Raw genomic sequence first — 20,474 nt, forward strand, 5'->3', positions numbered from 1 at the left:
GACGTCAACTAAATTTTGTTATTAAGGATGTTTAAACATTTTTTCCAATTTTTTTTAGTCGGTTTAAACATTTTCATTATAAAATTATGCCAAAAAATATATGTTTTCAACCCCTAAAAAATAGGGGATGCTACCCTTACTCTTCAAATCACCATGAAATACTTGCTCTTTTTGTAAGAAATAACCTCCAATTTGTTTCATTGAAAAATATTAATTTTAAGCCGAGATATTTAAAAAAAACGCTTTTTGGGGGTTAACTTTAGGGGAGGTTTTTACCCCTTAAAAGTGAAAATTAGCCGATAAAAAAAAATACGTGTCTCTTATTTTTTTATGTTCTACAACATATATGAAAATCATCAAAATCGGTGAGTTCGGGTTGGGTACCTTTCCTTGTTAGTCATAGTTGGTTTGTAAAACCAACAAAATAAGGTCATATAATAATACAAGAAGACCCTTCTCGACTGTGCCGCGAAGGCAACTCGGCAAAAGTTTTAAACACAGGGTAGAGTGATCGGAGCAAATCCGAAGCTCTTTGTGTCTCGTCTCAGATGAGACACACTATATCGCATAATTATATGTCCCTTTTTTTCTCTCCCAGTCTCTCGTATCTCACGATACACCATACTAGTATACTTTCTTAGGTTAGATGCGCCGCTCCTTTTCGCTGTCGCAGGCAGTTAAGTAGATTTTACTGAAGTCTGCAGTAGCATCTACTGAACAGGCGTTACTGAACTGACTTCAGTAACCGCAACGGTTTATTTTTCTCCGTGCACGTTGAGATTGGTGAATAATTCTGCGTTGATTCTCATGTGATATTAGTACAATAATTTCTTTGATTTTACTCTGATCACTCAATGCAACACGTACGTTACTCATAAATACTAATAAATTTATTTTAAAAATCAGAAATATTTTAAACTTAATAAAGCTTTAATTGGAAATTGCCGTTAGAAATGTATGGTAAGCACAAAATAAATTATACTTACCTTCTGTTACAAAAAACAGGCGATCTCTATGTGTCATTTATAACCAGTGACGTGATTCTATAAAAATAATCACATGTCAGTGTGTGATCTGTACAAAGGTAATATACTGAATATTTGATATTATGGTTTAATATGCACTATAGTAAATTATGCATTTAATTTTTACACAAATGTATTACACATTGTGTAAAAACAGTCTACCATAACAGTTTATACTCAACTGCTTCGGTTCGCACTTATGCAGTGGAACCCTATGGCTGTGGCGGCTCAAGAAAATCATATGCGTACTAATCCCGGTTGAAAATAATTAGGTGAATTTAGTATATGATATTGTTATATAATTTTATTACATGTTTTTATTATATGATTTTTTAGTCACAAATATTCATGAATAAAATCATGTAAAAAGATTATACGAATTTCATCACTATTATTGTAAGATGAAACGTTGTAAGGTTAATGAGCATGAATCTCATAATGAGATATTGACTCATCGAATGTCACGGGTGACTGTATATTTAGAATTTCTTCCATTTTGACAGCAGAAGAATATACACGTTATTTTCCACCAACTCTTAAGCCGAGGCTTTTTAGAAACTGAATGTTTTACCGTGTTAGCGTTCTTAACGTTCGCGGACGCCTGATGACTTTTCGACATTTTTGATTCCTTATATACCCGCGACCGTAAACGGTGCCCATTATACTTGCTTCAGATGTAATCTCACTGTTATTACTTCACCGCGAAAATTAACTAAGTGTCCGTCTTGATCAACTATACGAATTTGAATTTGATCTATGCTTTTCCCAGTGATTGGAAGGTAAATAACTTGAGAAGGAACTTCAATAATCTTATAGCCTGGTGGTACTGCAGGGAAGAATTCATGTATTGTATGCACTTACTTACCGTTTATATAGGCACCGGTAGTGATGTTACGCCCGACTCGTAGAGCGTTGACTTTGAGAATGGATACAGGAGTAGATCAGAACTATGAGAGATGTTTGATGAAAGAAGTCGTTGTGTGAAACCTAGCAATTGACCTATTGAATCTTTTGGAAGAAAATCAATTATATGACTGCACTCTATTACACTGCGAAGAGTATTGTTATTAGACTTAAGACTGAAAAGTATGTTTTTTGTAGCTAATGCTTCACGAAGATAATTGTCTATATCTTCAATCTCGTAACTACCAGTTGGTAAGTAGATTACTTCTTTACCAACGTAGAGCTTGTTGTTATCATATCTATGTTTGGAATCGAATTGAAGGTTAATAGTTCAACCAATCCGAGAACGTAGTTTTTATACGATGAAAGTTCGATTGGCGGGAAAAATTGTGCTTCAAGTATAGTAGATGTACCTATAGGACTCAATGTTAATGAATCACTCATGACGGTCAAATTGATACTGTTTTGGTAATCATTTTTTCACTCCTTTATATAGTCTCGAACTCAAGAATCCAAGACATAGATGCCCACAATTAAATGTATCATAGTCCTGGTATCTTTCATAGTTATACTTTATTTTATCAACGCCCAAATATAGCATTAATTCTAGAGGTGGTTGAAGGTCACCAAAACTATCAAAGTACACAACTTCGCTACCTCTCTTTCGATATGCTACCCAATATGTGCCAGGACCGGTAGCATCATCCAAATTAACAATAGCAGATTCACGATAATGTGATATCCATCGTGCTCTCCAGTTCAATAGAAGCCATGGTTGAAGCCATACATTGACTTGAACAGCGAGATGAGGAAGAATGCGAAGAATGAGTTCGAGAAGATGCTCTTCAAACTCTTCAACAACGCAGTGTATGGTAAGACCATGGAAAATGAGCGCAAGAGAGTCGACGTGAAGCTGGTAAACAAGTAGGAAGGTCGCTACGGCTGTGAAACATACATTGCTCAGCCCAACTTCCACAGCTGTGCGATTTTCGACGAGAATCTCGTGACCGTCCAGCTTGCCCGAACCGAGATCTCAGTCCGCAAGTCGATCTACATCGGATTGACAGTGCTGGACTTGTCAGAGTCTTGTTTACCGCTTCCACTAAGAGCACGTGCAGAAACGGGTGGGAGACAAGGCCAAGCTCCTCTACAGAGACACAGACAGTCTCATCTATGAAGTAAGCGATGTAGATATGTACGCTGTGATGAAGACTGATCTTCATGGGTTCGACACTTCTGATTATCCGGTCGATAATCAATTCAACATTCCTCTAGTCAATAAGAAGATAGTCGGACTCACGAAGGACGAGTGCAATGGCAACATCATGACGGAGTTTGTTGGCCTCCGTAGCAAGATGTACTCCGTTAAGGTACAAGGACAGCAACCTATCAAGAAAACAAAGGGTGTGAAGTCGTCAGTCGTCAAGTCAACCATTGAGTTTGACGACTACATCCATTGTCTTCGAGACAAGGCAACGATCTCCCGACAACAAAAGAACATCCGTAGCCGCCTCCACGTTATCAGGGCCGAGAAGGAGCATAAGATCTCTCTGAGTCCATTTGACGATAAGCGATACCTCATCCCCGGTCAGACGGATACTCTACCGTGGGGTCATTACATGATTGATGGATATCAGCTTATCGAGGAAGATGAGCCATCTGCGAAGAGAGTCAGATTATATTAGGTATGTTATAATCATTTATAATTAATATAATAACAAAAAAAGAAAATTATATTTCAGTCTTATCAATCCAACTATTATGTGAACTATCAAACCCTAACCATTTAACGTATACTTGTTTTCCACGCTTCTTCAAGACTTTCTCTGCAAGATAAACATCTGGATACTCCGCCTTCAAGAGCTCCTGTTCGTAGAATCCACCTGTGATTGGATTATCTTGATAGTCTTTCAGATGATATGTAACTGGGTTCGTTGCTGCAACTCTACTTATTGTGAAAATCTCAGTCGACCAGTTAGGTGTATAGTCTTTCTCGAAAACTTTACTCAATCGTACCTTATCACCAATCTTAAACTTAGGCTTCTTCAGCAATCTACTCTTACAAGTAAATCTTTTGAAAATCTGAGATTGATTCGCTGTAGACACTTCGTTGGATTTCATTCTAATAGTTCGATGCTTAGTATCATTGTACTTTGTGATCAAATCAGGTAAGATTTTCAACCAATTACCTTGCAAACTAAATTGAATCCACATCTTGTTCTTGAGTGTACGATTAAAACGTTCACATATAGAAGCTTTTAAATTACTATACGTTGAGTACCGATTGATCTTATACTGTTTCATGAGAGTTTGAAAGTTGGTATTATAAAACTCTGTGCCTCTATCCTTGTGTAGATTCTTAGGTACTCGACCTTGACGAAGTATGGACTTCATTGCTGCTGCAACTTCTTCTCCAGTCTTTTTATTCACAGGAACAGCCCATGCAAACTTGGAGAAAACATCTATGACTGTTAACATATATCTAAAACTCTTATTTTCTTTAGCATAAGGTTGCATCTCTACTAAATCAGCTTGCCAAGTCTCATCTAATCCTCGAACATCAAAACTGCGACGAGAATAATTCCGTCGAGCTGGTTTGTGAAGTTCTTCAACTATTACTTTTTTATGTTGCATGTTAAACGTTTGCAGAATGAATTTTGCTTGTGATCTGTGACACAGCCTCTTTTATAGTATCGATTTCTAGCTTGTAGGTAACTAATTTTAAATCAAGTTGCTCTCTGTATGCTTCCAAAAGAGAATCTAAATTGTTTAAGTCTCTTTCTTGTCGGGATATTAAATCTAGAATGTTTTGGTTTTCCATTGAAATAAACTGACAGCCTCATCTATGTTTTATGCATCTCCCACGTTGCATAACCTCTTTTTATCCATGTCGTATTGGCCATCTGTTGTGATTTTGATACCAAAACCAGAAGGGCCACGACTTCCCTTACTCTTTTTTAAATTACGTCCGAACACGTCGACACTCATTTTGATAATCATGTTTGTAAATGAAACAGCTCAGTATATATACCATCTTTCGCGAAGTTCTTCTATGATTGAGTGTATTTCGTTCATATGACTAGGATTGCCAGCTGATTGTACAGCTATAAGTAAGCGTAAACGATCAACTAGCTCATTTGGATCGTCCCAGTACACATAATCAATTCGAGTATCTCTTCTAGCAATTTTATAAGAAGGTAATCCTTTTTCACTTTTTCCACTAAACTTAGGATTAATAATGTTAGTATATTTTTTACTATTATGAACACGAATTGGTTGTATGCTCAAATATTGTTTTTTATGAGCATTTGTCGCTTCCAGAATACTTCGATAATTCTGCAAATCACTTTGATCATAAATCTTAGGTTGTTTTGCAATGAGCAATTCCATCAAACCAGCTGTTTTTGGATATCGTTTACTTTGATGCTTCGATCTCCAAACACTATTGATGAGTCACCTAACATCCATTCTGAACCTTCTTTTCGAACTCCATAAATTTTATCATTATCCTGCTGATGCTTCAACATATACATGTCAGCTACGTTACTGGGCTCTTCAATTACTCCCCTACGAATTTTCGTATCATTCAAATCATCATCATCATCCTCACTAGCTGCAGTTTCAAAATCAGATTCATGATAAGGTTCAATTGTATCATCATCAAAACAGTCATTAGAACTTTCATTTTTGACCATTTCATCCTTAACCTCTTTCTTTATTGCTCTACTACGTTTAGATACTTCAGATTTTTCAACTTTCTTAACTAGTTTCTCGATAGGATCAACAATAGGTTTAAAAGTTTCTCCTATTGACTGTTCAAATTTATCTTTTCCAAATTTCAACAGACTATACGTTTTACAGCATTTTGCGCTTTCACAAGCTGATGAAGTATATTCTTTTGTCTCTGAATATCAGCCATGTTGATACTTTAACAGTCAAAAATAGACTAATGAATGTCGACTAAGTGTCTTATATTTATAGCAAAAGTGTCAAAACCCTTTCGATATCTACCATTGTTAATAGCACTATCTTTGTCAATCAGTAAGAATCCATGTTTGTCATCCATCCAACATTTTGAGCATAATTCTCGAAACTGCGAATACGACATGTCCGAGTTGACATGATCGTTGTATGAGATAAGTGTTTGAGATTCATTTCATCTTGTCGAAAAACTACCAAGAGATTGACGTTATCTCTTACAAAATGTTTCGCAACTTGTGCATAAGACTGACATAGATAGAAACAATCGACTTTTTTATGTCTCCCCATACAGTAGTATGCTATAATATTGTTTTGTTTTTCGCAGGCGATATCATCGTAGATCATGATAGAGTTTGGAAGTGCATTATTAGCAGCTATGACATCATCGTTCTCACTGAATGCAAAGTATTGTATACCATACAATGGCTGGAGAAGATCTTTTAAAAATTTGTACTTGGACTGATTGAGTGATTTAGAGTAGACGTAAACATTTTCAAACCTTACTCCATTAGGATGTGTTATAAGAGCTAGCAAACTGTTGGTTTTACCACAATTTGATGGTCCACAAAATACTGCTCGAATACTATCTGGAAGTAAATCACCATGTCGTTTATTTTTCTTCTCCGGCTCTGCAATAGTATCAAAGTTTACTACCGGAAGCTTAACAGACTGTTTCTTGAACATGTTTGTATAGAGTGCGACGTGTCGTTATTCAAACGACACGCGATTACAACACATAATTTCGAGCTGTTGATTCTAAGATGTATTTGTGGTAAATGCATCGGGGAATCAACAACATTGGAATATATTTCCGGTGATCCGGTATGCCTGGGGTTCCTAACCTCACTTGTCAGCGCCGGAGCCAGAGGTGGCACCCGGGTAGTGACAGATAGAGCATCACTCGCGGAAATAGTGCCAATGCGGCCCAACAGAAACCTTGGGTCGCTGTTATATCGGCAGAACCGTCGTGCCTGTTGCTGGTGACGGCACCAGGAGGCTTAGCGTCGTCCTCGGGAATACGAGAAGATTCGCGCGCGATAGCCACGAGGCCGAAACTGACCGTTGCGCATCCTCGCCGCGCATCTCGCTCACAAAAACATTCGTACGTGTAGGTAAGCGCCGAGCCGCGAGCATATGGCAGCCGCAATAGTGTATAGCCGCGGAGAGAGGGAAAACGCGCGCGAGCCTCGGCGATAGCGAGAGAGAGCCGCGCAGCTGACTCGTGTACAGTAGGCGTAAAGGCGCGTCGACACTCGCGAGCGTCGTTGGAAAATATGGTGCCTCGCCACTAACAGTCTCCGTACTATTCGTTATCGTCGCGAATGACCGCGTTAGGTGGCGTCAGGATGAGACAATAGTGCCAATTCGTAATTGGCGCCGCAGGACGCCATTAATATTCATTATGACTCGCATTCTTTCGCGCGGGAGAAATAATATATAGAGGGCGTTCCGAATGCGTCTTTTCCGGGACGCGCAGGGTCTCGCGACGCGATAAAGCTTCCTCAGCGTTTAATTCGTCGAGTGTTCGCTTAAATTACGACCGTAGTTGTCACGAAGGAGATCGCGCTTTCTCGTCATTTTGTTGTTGTACGAACCGCGCAAAATAAGCCAACAAGTATTGTCCGTTTCGGTTAGATGACGCGATCGCGGAGTCTGGATGGAGAGAGGTAAGGCGAACGGGAAAAATGGTATTTTGGATCGTGGCGCCAATAAGTCGAGGACTAAATAATAGACTCGCAAATCCGAAACGCGAAGCAGATAGCGACAATATATTAGAGAAAACTCTAGATAGCGTCGATATCAGGCCATTACGACCGAGGATTCCTTCCTCCTATCATTGCGCCCCAACGGGCCTCCGTGTCCCGGTTGTTCTCGCGATTTTCAGGAAACCAAGGGATTGAGATCAAGGTCCACGATTAAAAGCATAGACTTCGCGTTTCCCAGGATTTCCTCCCGAGGCGAGTTGTCAATCGCCATCTTGGTCGAGCCGCGTCGGTTAAAAGGACGCCACCGCCATTTTGGACCACTGAAGTGTTAAGATCGCGGAGAAGTACTGAATAAAGTGTTTAATCGGTTGTTTTTGGAGAATATTGAGAAGTCGCGTAATTATTAAAAGTCGTTAATCGAATTTAGGAGCCGTGTTTTGAAGCACAGAAAGATTCTCGTACTATTGAAGGTAAGTCGCGTCCTCGCGACGAATATTGCCGTAATTATGAAGTAACATTTACGCCGTTTGGCGATAACACGAAAGCCTAAAGCAATCATCAACCGTAACAAAATCTATGACCGTGGGAAAACATTGTAACCATATCCAATACACCCGGGGGTTGAAGAATATATTATAACATTTTTGGACAGCATAAAAAATATTGAGTGACGATTATTTCAACCATTAGCCACGCCAGGCATACCTGTTCCTAGACCTACACGTTGTCCCCTTCTGTAGATGTAAGAGTCCGCGGTACGAAGATCGACGTAAAAACAAGGGTAATCTGATTGTTTGCGCCACCGGATCGGTTATAAAAAGCGCAACATCACAAGAGAGGTCTGCATTACAACTGTTGTGAGACTATAAATAGAGCTGGTATTTATACTCTCGATATTAGTTGTTGTTTAATCTTTAAAGTGAAATGATCTTGTTAATCGATTGATCAATAATCTTCCAATTGAACTTCATCTACCAGGTTATCAATACTGTGGACCAGGTACTAAACTCACTAAACGATTAGCTCGTGGCGATCCAGGTATGAATCCCCTAGACGTAGCCTGCAAGGAACACGATATAGTCTATTCTCAGAATCGAGAAAACATCGGAGTTAGGAACGATGCTGATAGAGTCCTTGCCCATAAAGCTTGGCAAAAAGTTGTCTCGAAAGATTCGGGGGTTAAGGAAAAAGCAGCCGCTTTTGCTGTTACAGGTGCCATGAAGTTGAAGTCTAAATTTGGAATGGTTGTTCCATTTAAGAAGATAGTAAAAGCTGCATCGAAATCAATCGTTTCCAGCAAATGTGCTCGTAAAGTCATTCTATCAGCCTTAAAAGGAGCTCGAAAAGCAGTCAAAGAGGCTGGTGGTAAAAGAAACATTGATATTCCTCGTATTCTACCAGTACCATCGAAAGTAGGAGGTTTCTTACCATTCCTTATACCTATATTCGCTGGTTTAAGTGCGACTGGTGCTATCGCAGGAGGAGCTGCTGGGATAGCGAAAGCTGTGAACGATGCTAAATCAGCAAAACAGGCTCTTGAAGAAAGTCAGAGGCATAATAGAAAAATGGAAGATATAGCTCTTGGTAAATGTCTCTATTTGAAACCACATAAAACAGGGCTCGGTCTTCGTCTTAAGCCTGGAAATGAGTTAAGAAAAAAGAAAAAAGATTGTCGACGTAAGATTACCTCAGAGAGCTCTCACTAATATTGATCTCTTAAAGTATGCTAAAATCTTAAAAATCCCATACTTTCGAGGTGTCTGCGTAATGCTCTTCCTATCAATGGACCACATTATCGTGAATCTGCTATTGTTAACTTGGATGATGCTACCGATCCTGGCACACACTGGGTAGCATATCGAAAGAGAGGTAGCGAAGTTGTGTACTTTGATAGTTTTGGTGACCTTCAACCACCTCTAGAATTAATGCTATATTTGGGCGTTGATAAAATAAAGTATAACTATGCAAGATACCAGGACTATGATATATTTAATTGTGGGCACCTATGTCTTGGATTCTTGAGTTCGAGACTATCTAAAGGAGTGAAAAAATGATTACCTTTCATCGTATAAGAACTACGTTCTCGGATTGGTTGAACTATTAACCTTCAATTCGATTCCAAACATAGGTATAGATAACAAAGTTCTACGTTGGTAAAGAAGTAATCTACTTACCAACTGGTAGTTACGAGATTGAAGATATAGACAATTATCTTCGTGAAGCATTAGCTGCAAAAAACATACTTTTCAGTCTTAAGTCTAATAACAATACTCTTCGCAGTGTAATAGAGTGCAGTCATATAATTGATTTTCTTCCAAAAGATTCAATAGGTCAATTGCTAGGTTTCACACAACGACTTCTTTCATCAAACATCTCTCATAGCTCTGATCTACTCCTGTATCCATTCTCAAAGTCAACGCTCTACGAGTCGAGCGTAACATCACTACCGGTGCCTATATAAACGGTAAGAAAGTGCATACAATACATGAATTCTTCCCTGCAGTACCACCAGGCTGTAAGATTATTGAAGTTCCTTCTCAAGTTATTTACCTTCCAATCACTGGGAAAAGCATAGATCAAATTCAAATTCGTATAGTTGATCAAGACGGACACTTAGTTAATTTTCGCGGTGAAGTAATATCAGTGAGATTACATCTGAAGCAAGTATAATGGGCACCGTTTACGGTCGTGGGTATATAAGGAATCAAAAATGTCGAAAGTCATCAGGCGTCCGCGAACGTTAAGAACGCTAACACGGTAAAACATTCAGTTTCTAAAAAGCCTCGGCTTAAGAGTTGGTGGAAAATAACGTGTATATTCTTCTGCTGTCAAAATGGAAGAAATTCTAAATATACAGTCACCCGTGACATTCGATGAGTCAATATCTCATTATGAGATTCATGCTCATTAACCTTACAACGTTTCATCTTACAATAATAGTGATGAAATTCGTATCTCGGTGCAACATCAAGACTTGTGTCTTTTGCCGTCAGCTAGTTCGCTTCGTGTATGTGGTAACCAAAGCTGATGGTACTCTCGTGAAAAATACAAAGTTGGTAAACAACGCCGTCTGCCATATGTTTGAAGAAATACGATATGAGATAAATGCTAGAGATCAAGAAATGTAAAAATGTCGGATTAACTACTCTCATGAAAGGTTGGGTATCGATTAAACCCAGTCAAAGTCTAATCATACAAAATTCCGGCTGGCTCGACGTTGAGGAGAAAGAGAATTTGATGAATAGTGAAGGATACTTTGATATATCTATACCTCTAAGTATGATCCTAGGCTTTACTGAAGACTATCGCAAGGTAGTCGTTAACGTGAAGCATGAACTCATTCTCACTAGATCGAGAAATGATCTGAATTCCGTAATACAGACACCTACGAAGGTCGCAACTGCAACTACTGCAGCAGAGTACGAGAATTTCAAGATTGAGTTGATGAAAGTTGAGTGGCTCATGCCATATGTAGTATTATCTAATCAGCATAAAATCCGGATGCTTAATCATATTCAGAAGGGTAAATCGATCGATATGAGTTTTCGTAGTTGGGAGCTGTACGAATATCCACTGCTTCCCACTACACCCAAACATGTTTGGACAGTCAAAACATCTAATCAGTTAAAAAAGCCCCGCTTCGTGATCCTCGGCTTCCAAACAAATAGGAAGGCAGCGAAAGAAATGAATGCTACTCGTTTCGATCACTGCAATATCAGTAATGTTAAACTCTTCTAAAATTCACAATACTATCCTTATGGAAATCTAAATTTAGATATTGAACGCAATCAGTATGCTATGCTCTACATATGTATGCCAACTTTCAACATGCATACTATGACAAGAGTATTGACCCTATGCTGAAAAAGCAACACTTCGTCAACTATCTACCTCTTATAGTCATCGATTGTTCAAAGCAGAACGAAGCTTTGAAAATCGCGTCAGTTGATGTTCGGCTGGAATTTGAATCCAAAGATAATTTTCCCGCAGGAACCTCTGCTTATTGTTTAATTATACATGATCGCATATTTCAGTATAATTCCGCAAATGGTGTTGTGAAAAAACTCGTTTGATTTATTTAATAACACACATTGTATCATAACAAAAATCGAATTCATGGAGAGATTTGAAACTTGCACCCCAATGTTCTCCTGAGTAGAGCGCTTTCATATCCCCACTCTTGGACTACTATGCGCGCGCATTCAAGCCTCCTTTCTTGCGCTGCTTGTGGTGCGGATGGTAGTAGTGGTGGGGATATGATAAAAAGAAAGGCTTGCTGCTAGTCAGAGTCATTTCAAGATGCAGTACTTAGTGGACATGCAAGGCTTTAAGCAGCCCGGCAATGACTTCATCCTCAATGAGTTATCTATAGTTTCTCTAAGAGATGACATCGAACCTATTGTACTACTTTTCAAATAGCCTTTTCCATGGCGTCGACTCACAGAATAGTATAAGCAAGAGAATACATGGTTCGAATATCATTATCTTGGTATACCATGGTCATCTGGAGAAATCGAATATGCAGAAATCGGTAAAATTCTTCGGGAAGCCTTGCATGACTCTACTGCAGTAATGGTAATGGGATCCTTGAAGAAGAAGTGGTTGGAACGTTTCAAATTCAACGTAATCGGCATCTCGGAAATGGGATATCCACCTCTAGACAAGATCAAACTCGTAACGGTTTGTCCTCATCATAATGGCGCCTATAAAGCCAGCTATGCTCTTCACAATGTACGACTTATGAAAAAATACATGCGAGAGCAATGTAAGCAATTGGAGAGACAAGGTTCATCCATGGAGTGGGAGTGAAAAAATATTTATACAGGTTAAGTTACATGGTTGAACCTCACAGGTGAGAGCGATGGTTGGGGCTCCCATCACTTATAAATACGACAAAACTTCCACATCATGCTCATTCGTACATCATGGGTTCACCACCTAGTAGTGCAGGTTAGAAGCCTCTTCCTGATTCGAAAAATGATAAGAAACAGGAAAAGAAGGAAAAATCTTCTGATTGGAAACAGTATTCACAAAAGTTTTCCACAAATACTTATTCTATGCCTGAAAAAGAGGGTTATAAGAGATTTAAGTAGCGAGCTAAATTGATTGAATATTAGTCATCCCTCCCGTAACGGGTAAGTCGGTAAGACGCTCGGCCGGTGACCGCAAGGTTCCCGGTTCAAATCCCCTGCATAGCCAACGATATCTTTTTTTTCATCTAGAAGATTCATATCGGTAAAGAAGCAAGCCGTCGGTATCAACAGCAGAAGGTAACATCGGGCTGTTAACGTCACCGCCAGCACCGAGACGCTGCACCGATCGGGGATCTCGCGATCGACAACGCCCGCGTTGATGACGTTATCGACCGCTCTCTCACCACTCTCTTACCGCTTGCGCCAGAACTCACACGCCATGTACCATTTCGCCCCCAGGTGGGCCAGAACTGACATAGTTTATCTACTAGCAGATCTATTCAAAATGATCCACTGTTTCATTGGTACGCGTAAATTTCCTGATACCCATTATAAAGTTAATCAATTGTTTAATTCAAATGCAGGAATAGATTTTCATGCTGTATGCCCTCATTGCAAAAAGTATATAAAATAGTTTCATCGTGTTGATCGCGAAGTTACATGCACTTCCTGCGATGAAAGAGTTTCATTAAAAAGTTAAACTTACATAGATTACTTTACTATTTCTGATATTGATAACGAAATCACTTTGTTGATAAAAGAAAACTCTGAACACTGCAATTCTGTGCTTGAAAAACGAAATACAATCTATTCAGATGTTGAAGATTTTACCGATGGAATTGCATACACAAAGTTTATACAGTCGATACCACTGCATGAAAGAAATAACATTATAACTGCAACATTTTACACTCTGACTTGTGGTATCTAATATGGATATTTTTCCAAAACCTTACGTTTCTTATATGAACAATCTGAACAATCTATTTAGGATGGCATAACAGATCAAAAAGCACGTGGATCCGACAACTACAGCTATCTGTTGATAGTTTATCATTTTTTAAAATGATTAAAGAAGGATGCCTCTACACGTCCAGCAGGAGACCAAGGCTTAGGTCGAATAATTCAATCGCAACAATTGACGACGATCGCTTCATTTGGATACAGCAATTTATTGTTGTCGAAATCACTACGAAAGAATATGTAAATACTGAGAATTTTTTAATAGATTGTTTATCTGTAAAAAGAGTTGCCAATAATTGTACATATTTATCTGTTGGGCCTAATTTATATTATTATTAAAATATGGTAAATATGTAAAAAACATGTGTACAATATTCATTATAAAATATTCTAGTATTTTGTCTACCTTTTATCTTGCTATATGTATATGTGTCATTTTCCTCATAAATCATATTGTTATATATTTTTACTATACATGATTTTAGTATATGATTTTATTACATGAATATTTGGGACTAAAAAATCATATAATAAAAACATGTAATAAAATTATGTAACAATATCATATACTAAATTCACCTAATTATTTTCAACCGGGATATGGGAAATATAAATCTATTTGTTATAATAACAACCACTTGATTTATTGGTTAGTTTTCAAACAACCTTTTATATAAATATTCAGCCCTGTAGCTCTGATAGTTTTCGAGAAACACCGAAAAAAAAATGTAAAACAAATACACGGAGTTGTTCAAGAATATTGTTTTTGAAGTTACTCGAAATTTATCACAGTTGGAGAAGTAAATTTTTTAAGTAGGCTTGTTTTAACTTAATAAAACAAGAAATCAAGTGGTTTTAATCTTAACTAATGGATATATGGTTTTCATATCAGTACTCATGTGATTTTTTAAGCCGCCACAGCCATCGAGTCCAGTGTGAAAGTGTGAACAAAAGCAGTTGAGTAAAAATTGTTATAGTAGCACGTTTCTACACAATTTGTAAAATATTTGTATACAAATTAGATGCATTATGCATTGAAAGAAAATGTGAAATAACTCTTTATCAATTAATTAATACAACATGTTATGTTAATTCTAATGCTATTAAAAACATCACAAGTATTAATGATGAAATATTATCAGTGGAAAATAATCAAATTTATAGTTTATAATTTTTATACAAATACGAAAAAAAATGTATATAATAGCGACACCAAACTTGTTTTTTTTTTATTAATGATCATTGAATCACCAACGCTTTTAAATGTATAGTATGTTATAAATAAATATTTTGTACAAAGATATTTACAATTAAGAAAAAAAGTTTTGTAAAATAAATCTGTATATAAAGTATAGAATGTAACGAGGAACAACGTCCCTCGCCACGCCGGTAATCGAGGCAGGATAGAGAGTGACGAAACAGAGCGGCGTTGGCTCAAGCGGTAGCACGCGCGCCTAGAGATCTCGGGAGCGCCGGATCGATTCTCGGTCCCGGCGTCTCCTTTTGTGATTTTCTCCTCTCACGTCAAGTCTCACCCCGTTACAAGAACAAAATCGTTATTTTATTATTATACTATCACAATTAGATTTTATAACAATCTAATATTCATTACAATAATTATTAAGATAATTATAATTCTTAATGATGAAAAAATAGAAAATAAATATTATTATTATTTGGATTCATGTTATTTTGCATATTCTCGTGTTTTATTACATGTCTTTTTACGTGTTTTATCACATGTTTTTTTACGTATTTTATTACATGCATAATCACGTGTTAAATTATATATCAAATCGGTTTGAAATAATCATATGATTTACCATATGATTATATTTGCAATTTGATAGAATATATGTTTATACATGTAATAAAACACGTAAGAAAACATGTGCTTAGACATGTGATTAGATGTGTGATTTACCATATGTATATTTTAGTAGGGGCAGTAAATCATTTTGTACGATAATATTCCTACAAGTTCATGTGTAATATTTTTCTAATATAGTATTTGACGCAGAAAATCGTAGTGTCAAAGCCAACTAAACTTTGGAAGGCAGTGTAAGTTAAATATATATATTTATACATATTTCTGATATTCACAAATGCAATCTGCGCATTCGTACCAATATGTATGAATAGCCGGGAAAGTGGTTTCGATTCCTCAGTCTGCCCTAAACTTTAGAAGTGGCCAGTTCGGAAAAATTATAATAATTTTGTACGATAATATTCATATACATATCTGATATTTATCAATGCTGTCCGCGCATGCGTACCAATATGTATAGATAGCCGGGGAAATTGTTTTGATTCCTCAGTCTGCTCTGGCCTTTGAAATTTGAAGATCTTCAATTTTTATTTTGCTTTGTATTGTCATATTAGCTTTGAAATTGTTACCCTTAAGTCTATATTGTTACACAGATTATAGGACTTCAAAAAATTCAAATGAGATGAAAATTATACTAATAGATATAAATATGTCAGTTATTGAGAAAAGATATGAATGGTTTAACGGCACACAGGAATATTCAAATAATCCAAAACTGTTAAGGCCCAAAAATTTTAAGGCCCAAGATCCAGGATTTAATTGGGGTCTCTTCTTTGAAATGACAAATGTAACAATACATAAAAAAGTATAACAAAATGTAAAAAATTGTCTGTAAGCGTAATATTATATACGAAAATGGCGACTTTTTTATTGTCTTACTTCTGCTTACATCCTTTTATTTTTTCTTACAATTTATTATGCATTGTTACATTTTATTATAAAATTAATAATTAAAAAAATATATCGACTATATTAGGCGGTAAAATAACGTATGTAATAAAATGTAATAAAATGTAAAAAAAAGTTAACAAGTCTGAAAATTTAAGAAAGTGTACAAAAACGTAGGAGAAAAAAGGTCAGAAATCCAACAAAAAAGTACAGTTTCTCCCATTTTCTTACATTTTCTTACGTTTTATTACAATTTATTACAATGCATTACATTTTTTGTTCCACTAGGGTTGGTCTTTTTGTCACCCTGTCCTTGTCTTTCTCTGACCCTTTTCTTATTCTCATCAGTCTTTCCTGCACCTTGACCCACTCGGACCTGACTTCTTCCATCTCGACCTTTAACGTATTCAAGATTAGGACACCTTCTTTTTGGCTTACCACTTTTTATTTCTTAATTATTCGTGGGATATACCTAATAATAGAGATCACATAAGACAAGATACAACAAATAATTTATCATACTTACAAATAAAAAGTTTCAGACAGAAGCTGATTAGACTCATTTTTTTGAGGTTAAGTGTATATTTTTGAACTTTTATTTGTTTATTACTATGCTTAAAGGCTCCAAATCATTTTTTACAAGCACTTAAATTATTTGTTACTTGTCTAACTAACGTTATGTAAAATTTGAGTGAATTCTGAACCAACAGTTTTATACAATTAAGAGTTAAAGCAAAATGTACCGATTTGTGGAACTTTAAATGCTTATAACTTTAGTCTCGGGCTCCAAAGTTTCACCAAACTTTAACTCAGCTTTTTTATAGTAAAATCTACCTGTACGCCAAATTTTATCATTTTTTAAATCGTTAATCTTTTACCGGTAGTACTTCCTTGAAATTTTCTGTTGAACCCTTTTCTCTTTGCTATTCAGCTACTGCTCCATAGTGGATTACTATACATAGTCTTAGGTTATTCACCCATATTACCTCATGCATTTAAATACATACACCAAAGGCAAGTGAATCTACAAGTCAAAAATGAATACTGTAAACCACACAAAATCAAAAAACCGAATTAATCCCATGGTGCATACTATAGGTTTTAACACATATATGTATCTTCGCGTTTTTCATGACTGCAAAGCAAAAAATTTCAAAATTTTCATAATAATAATATTAAAGTTATGATTTTGAGGTTAGGACGTATAAATGAATTTTTAATCTATCTGTCTATAAATATACTGTCTATGTACACAGTCCATGGTACATGGTATACAGTAATTTTTCTTGAAGGTACAGTTAATCTGTGCATATGTTATGCAGTACACAGTAAATAGTTATCTGACAGTGGCCTAGATATCGGCATTCAACAGTCCACCATCAACACCTATTCTGGTCAATTTTGTGGTATAAACAGTTAATATATCATAGTTAGTTAGATCATTGGGTTAAGTATTAATGGTTTACTATAGGTAATAGCTATCAAAATGTCCTGTCTAAGAATGTAAATACCATAGACATAAGAGAGATAGACTGCGTGTGTAGGTTTGCAAAAGTGGCACCCTATTAGAGAAAGACGACATACCTTCTTTCCATATACCAAGCATTGATAGAAGGTATGGTGTCTTTGTCTTACACATTGACATAAGAGAGTCTGTCTTTCTCTAACAGGGTACCACTTATGCTAACCTACACACGCAGTCTATCTCTCTTATGTCTATGGTAAATACCATTAATTAACCTATCCCTACTATTTGTCGGTCTTAAAATTGATTTTATTACCAAGTTTGTCAACCTAATAATATCCCAAGAAAAGTTGATGGGTGAGTCAACTCAAGAACATATGAAAATTATCAGGCACAAATCAGCTCTCATCTTTACATGAGTTATAAGGTTATGGTTTACTGAGTAGTACATATATGTGTCCATGATACTAACATTTATATCTAATTTTTAATACTTTTTATATTAAATTTAATTTTCTTTAAAATAACGTTTTTACCTATAACCGCGAAAAAATAAATGGCATATTTATTTTGCACTAGCAGACATTGCACTTTGCAAACTTCTTTACATGCATTGATAGTTGTCACAAGTGTTCTACCAAATATTGTTAAATTCAACCAAAGATACTGATAAGTTAATATTGTTTAGCTGTTAATGTAGCTTTGTAAAGGTTATGTTGGGGCTCTTTAAGTGGTATTATCCAAGGAAAAAAGCCTTACTAACTAATAAAATAGTGCATTACGATTCATGTGACATAAGTAGCACCTTTCTGCACGGCGTGAGGTTACCTCCCTACACTCGGGTCCTAATTATGCCATGCAAAAGTGTTATTTAGGTCACAAGTATGTCACGCCTATCCATGTCATAAGCAGTACTATTTTTCACCGTCAGATTAGCGCATGAGCAGAGCAAGTGTGATGAACACAGTGCAAAAAAGGAATACTCAGGTCATGGATAGACATGACTTGAGTGTAGGCTTAGGTCACACTGTTCTATAAACTAATATAACCTACTTAAATGATTCAATCTATAAGGTTTTAACAAGAAACATAAATAATATTTACATATTTATATGTAGAAATTTCTCAACTCCCAGTGTCAACTTACTTTCAAAATATATTTACAATAAAATTTTTTTTCATAAAAATATTTTAAATTTGAATATTTCTAATTATCTGTGCAATATTAGTACTTATAGTGCCAGTAATCCCTTCAAGTATTTTAATAATATAGACTAGCAATTTAAAGTTATAATAGGTAAAAATATAATGAACAATTTCATATTTTTAAAACCACACTAAATATATCGAAGGATTCCTGATATGTTTTTATTCATAAGGGTAACATGTATTTATACCTTAATGAAGTAAATTCTTGCAGACCTAATGATCCTCCAATAATAAATATAACAAATGGTATGGCATATCTTAAATGTTTATTATAAATCGGCCAATTACTCATTTTCTAAAATTTAAAAATACAATGGTAATAGTATATTATGCAACAGGTACAGAAAGACTTTGTGCACATGTTACATACGATATTTTATACCAAGAGAGTCAGAAATTCACGTTAAAGTTGTGATTTTTAGGTTAGAGTGGTATGAATATTAATTTGAAGTAAGTATTAACTAAAACGAGCATAATTAATTGCATTCAAACTTTACTGACCATAACAATTTATTATGATATAAAAATTATTTTCAGTAAAACACGTGTGCTTATATTACTCAACTTTTATCTCGAATTTAAAATTTATTACTATCATTTGTTTATTCACTTTGAGGGTGTGTTCCAGAGAGAACGCCAGCAGCGGTACAGCAGTCCGGTCCGCGTTCGAAATTCCGCTGCTGTACTGTTACTGTGAAATCGTTCCGCGTCAGCTGTTTGCATGGTATCTTTTTTTCTTTAAAATCATTATTATTGTATCTTACAATTACAGTTTCTATTTAATTATTGATTCGAGGAATTCTTCTACGTTCACGACGCGGAATGAAAAACATGATCGCGTCATTTTCATCATCACTGTTTTCACTACAGAAAACGATAAAAAGTTGTCTAGCAAGATTAGATCTTCCATTTCGTGATTAAAATTGTCCAACTCTTTCAATGTATTACATACTATAATAACTGAACTTATAATAAGAACTTTGTAATGTTCAAGAGGTTACAACTGCAAACAGTACAAACAGAATCAGCTGACGCGGAACGATTTCACAGTAACAGCACAGCACCGGAATTTCGAACGCGGACCGGACTACTGTACCGCTGCTGGCGTTCCCTCTGGAACACACCCAAAATACTTCAACAATTTATCCCTTCTCCTTCTTATCATCAGAGTATGAAGATTAGGAATGTTAACATGCAAGCTCCGCCCAGAGGGCGTCTTGGTTCCCAGCCCCCCCATGCTGAATGTACATCTATATATATGCTCACGGAATGCTCTTGCATGTTTGAGTTAGGTCCAGGAAGTAACAGAGAAGGAGACCAAACTCCTATGGCGCCAGAGACTAGAAGTGGTCCTACTTTTCCGTCAAAGATCGGGACGGATCATTCTGACGGGCATTTAGCTAAAGTCAGAGGCTCCTGGTGGCGACAAAGTGTACTATATAGCACAATTAATTATGAAGCTGCGAACCCAAGTTCAAACCCACCACTGGGATTTTTTTTTTATCAGTACTACTTATTAATAAATCGAACTTA

The 20,474-nt window shown here is 36.3% G+C and overlaps 1 protein-coding gene across 14 annotated transcripts in view; it reads right to left on the reverse strand.

Moving 5' to 3' along the window:
- LOC116417089 (cytochrome c oxidase assembly protein COX16 homolog, mitochondrial) overlaps positions 1 to 20,063 on the reverse strand; it is a 154,468-nt gene extending 134,405 nt beyond the window's left edge. For 2 of the 14 annotated variants that reach the window (XM_031928227.2, XM_032601948.1), the window contains exons 1-2: positions 19,443 to 19,676; positions 19,130 to 19,236 (exon numbers count right to left, since the gene is read on the reverse strand). In XM_031928227.2, coding sequence (XP_031784087.1) covers positions 19,130 to 19,236; positions 19,443 to 19,445 — 110 coding nt within the window. In that variant the 5' untranslated portion in view covers positions 19,446 to 19,676. Of the gene's footprint in view, positions 1 to 986; positions 1,044 to 18,879; positions 19,237 to 19,311 lie in introns of all 14 variants that reach the window. The other 12 variants (XR_004345280.1, XM_031928225.2, XM_032601946.1 and 9 more) reach the window with 12 other exon arrangements.
- Positions 20,064 to 20,474: the final 411 nt, after the last annotated feature.

This window comes from Nasonia vitripennis (assembly GCF_009193385.2).
Source record: "Nasonia vitripennis strain AsymCx chromosome 4 unlocalized genomic scaffold, Nvit_psr_1.1 chr4_random0005, whole genome shotgun sequence".
Classification (NCBI taxonomy): domain Eukaryota; kingdom Metazoa; phylum Arthropoda; class Insecta; order Hymenoptera; family Pteromalidae; genus Nasonia; species Nasonia vitripennis.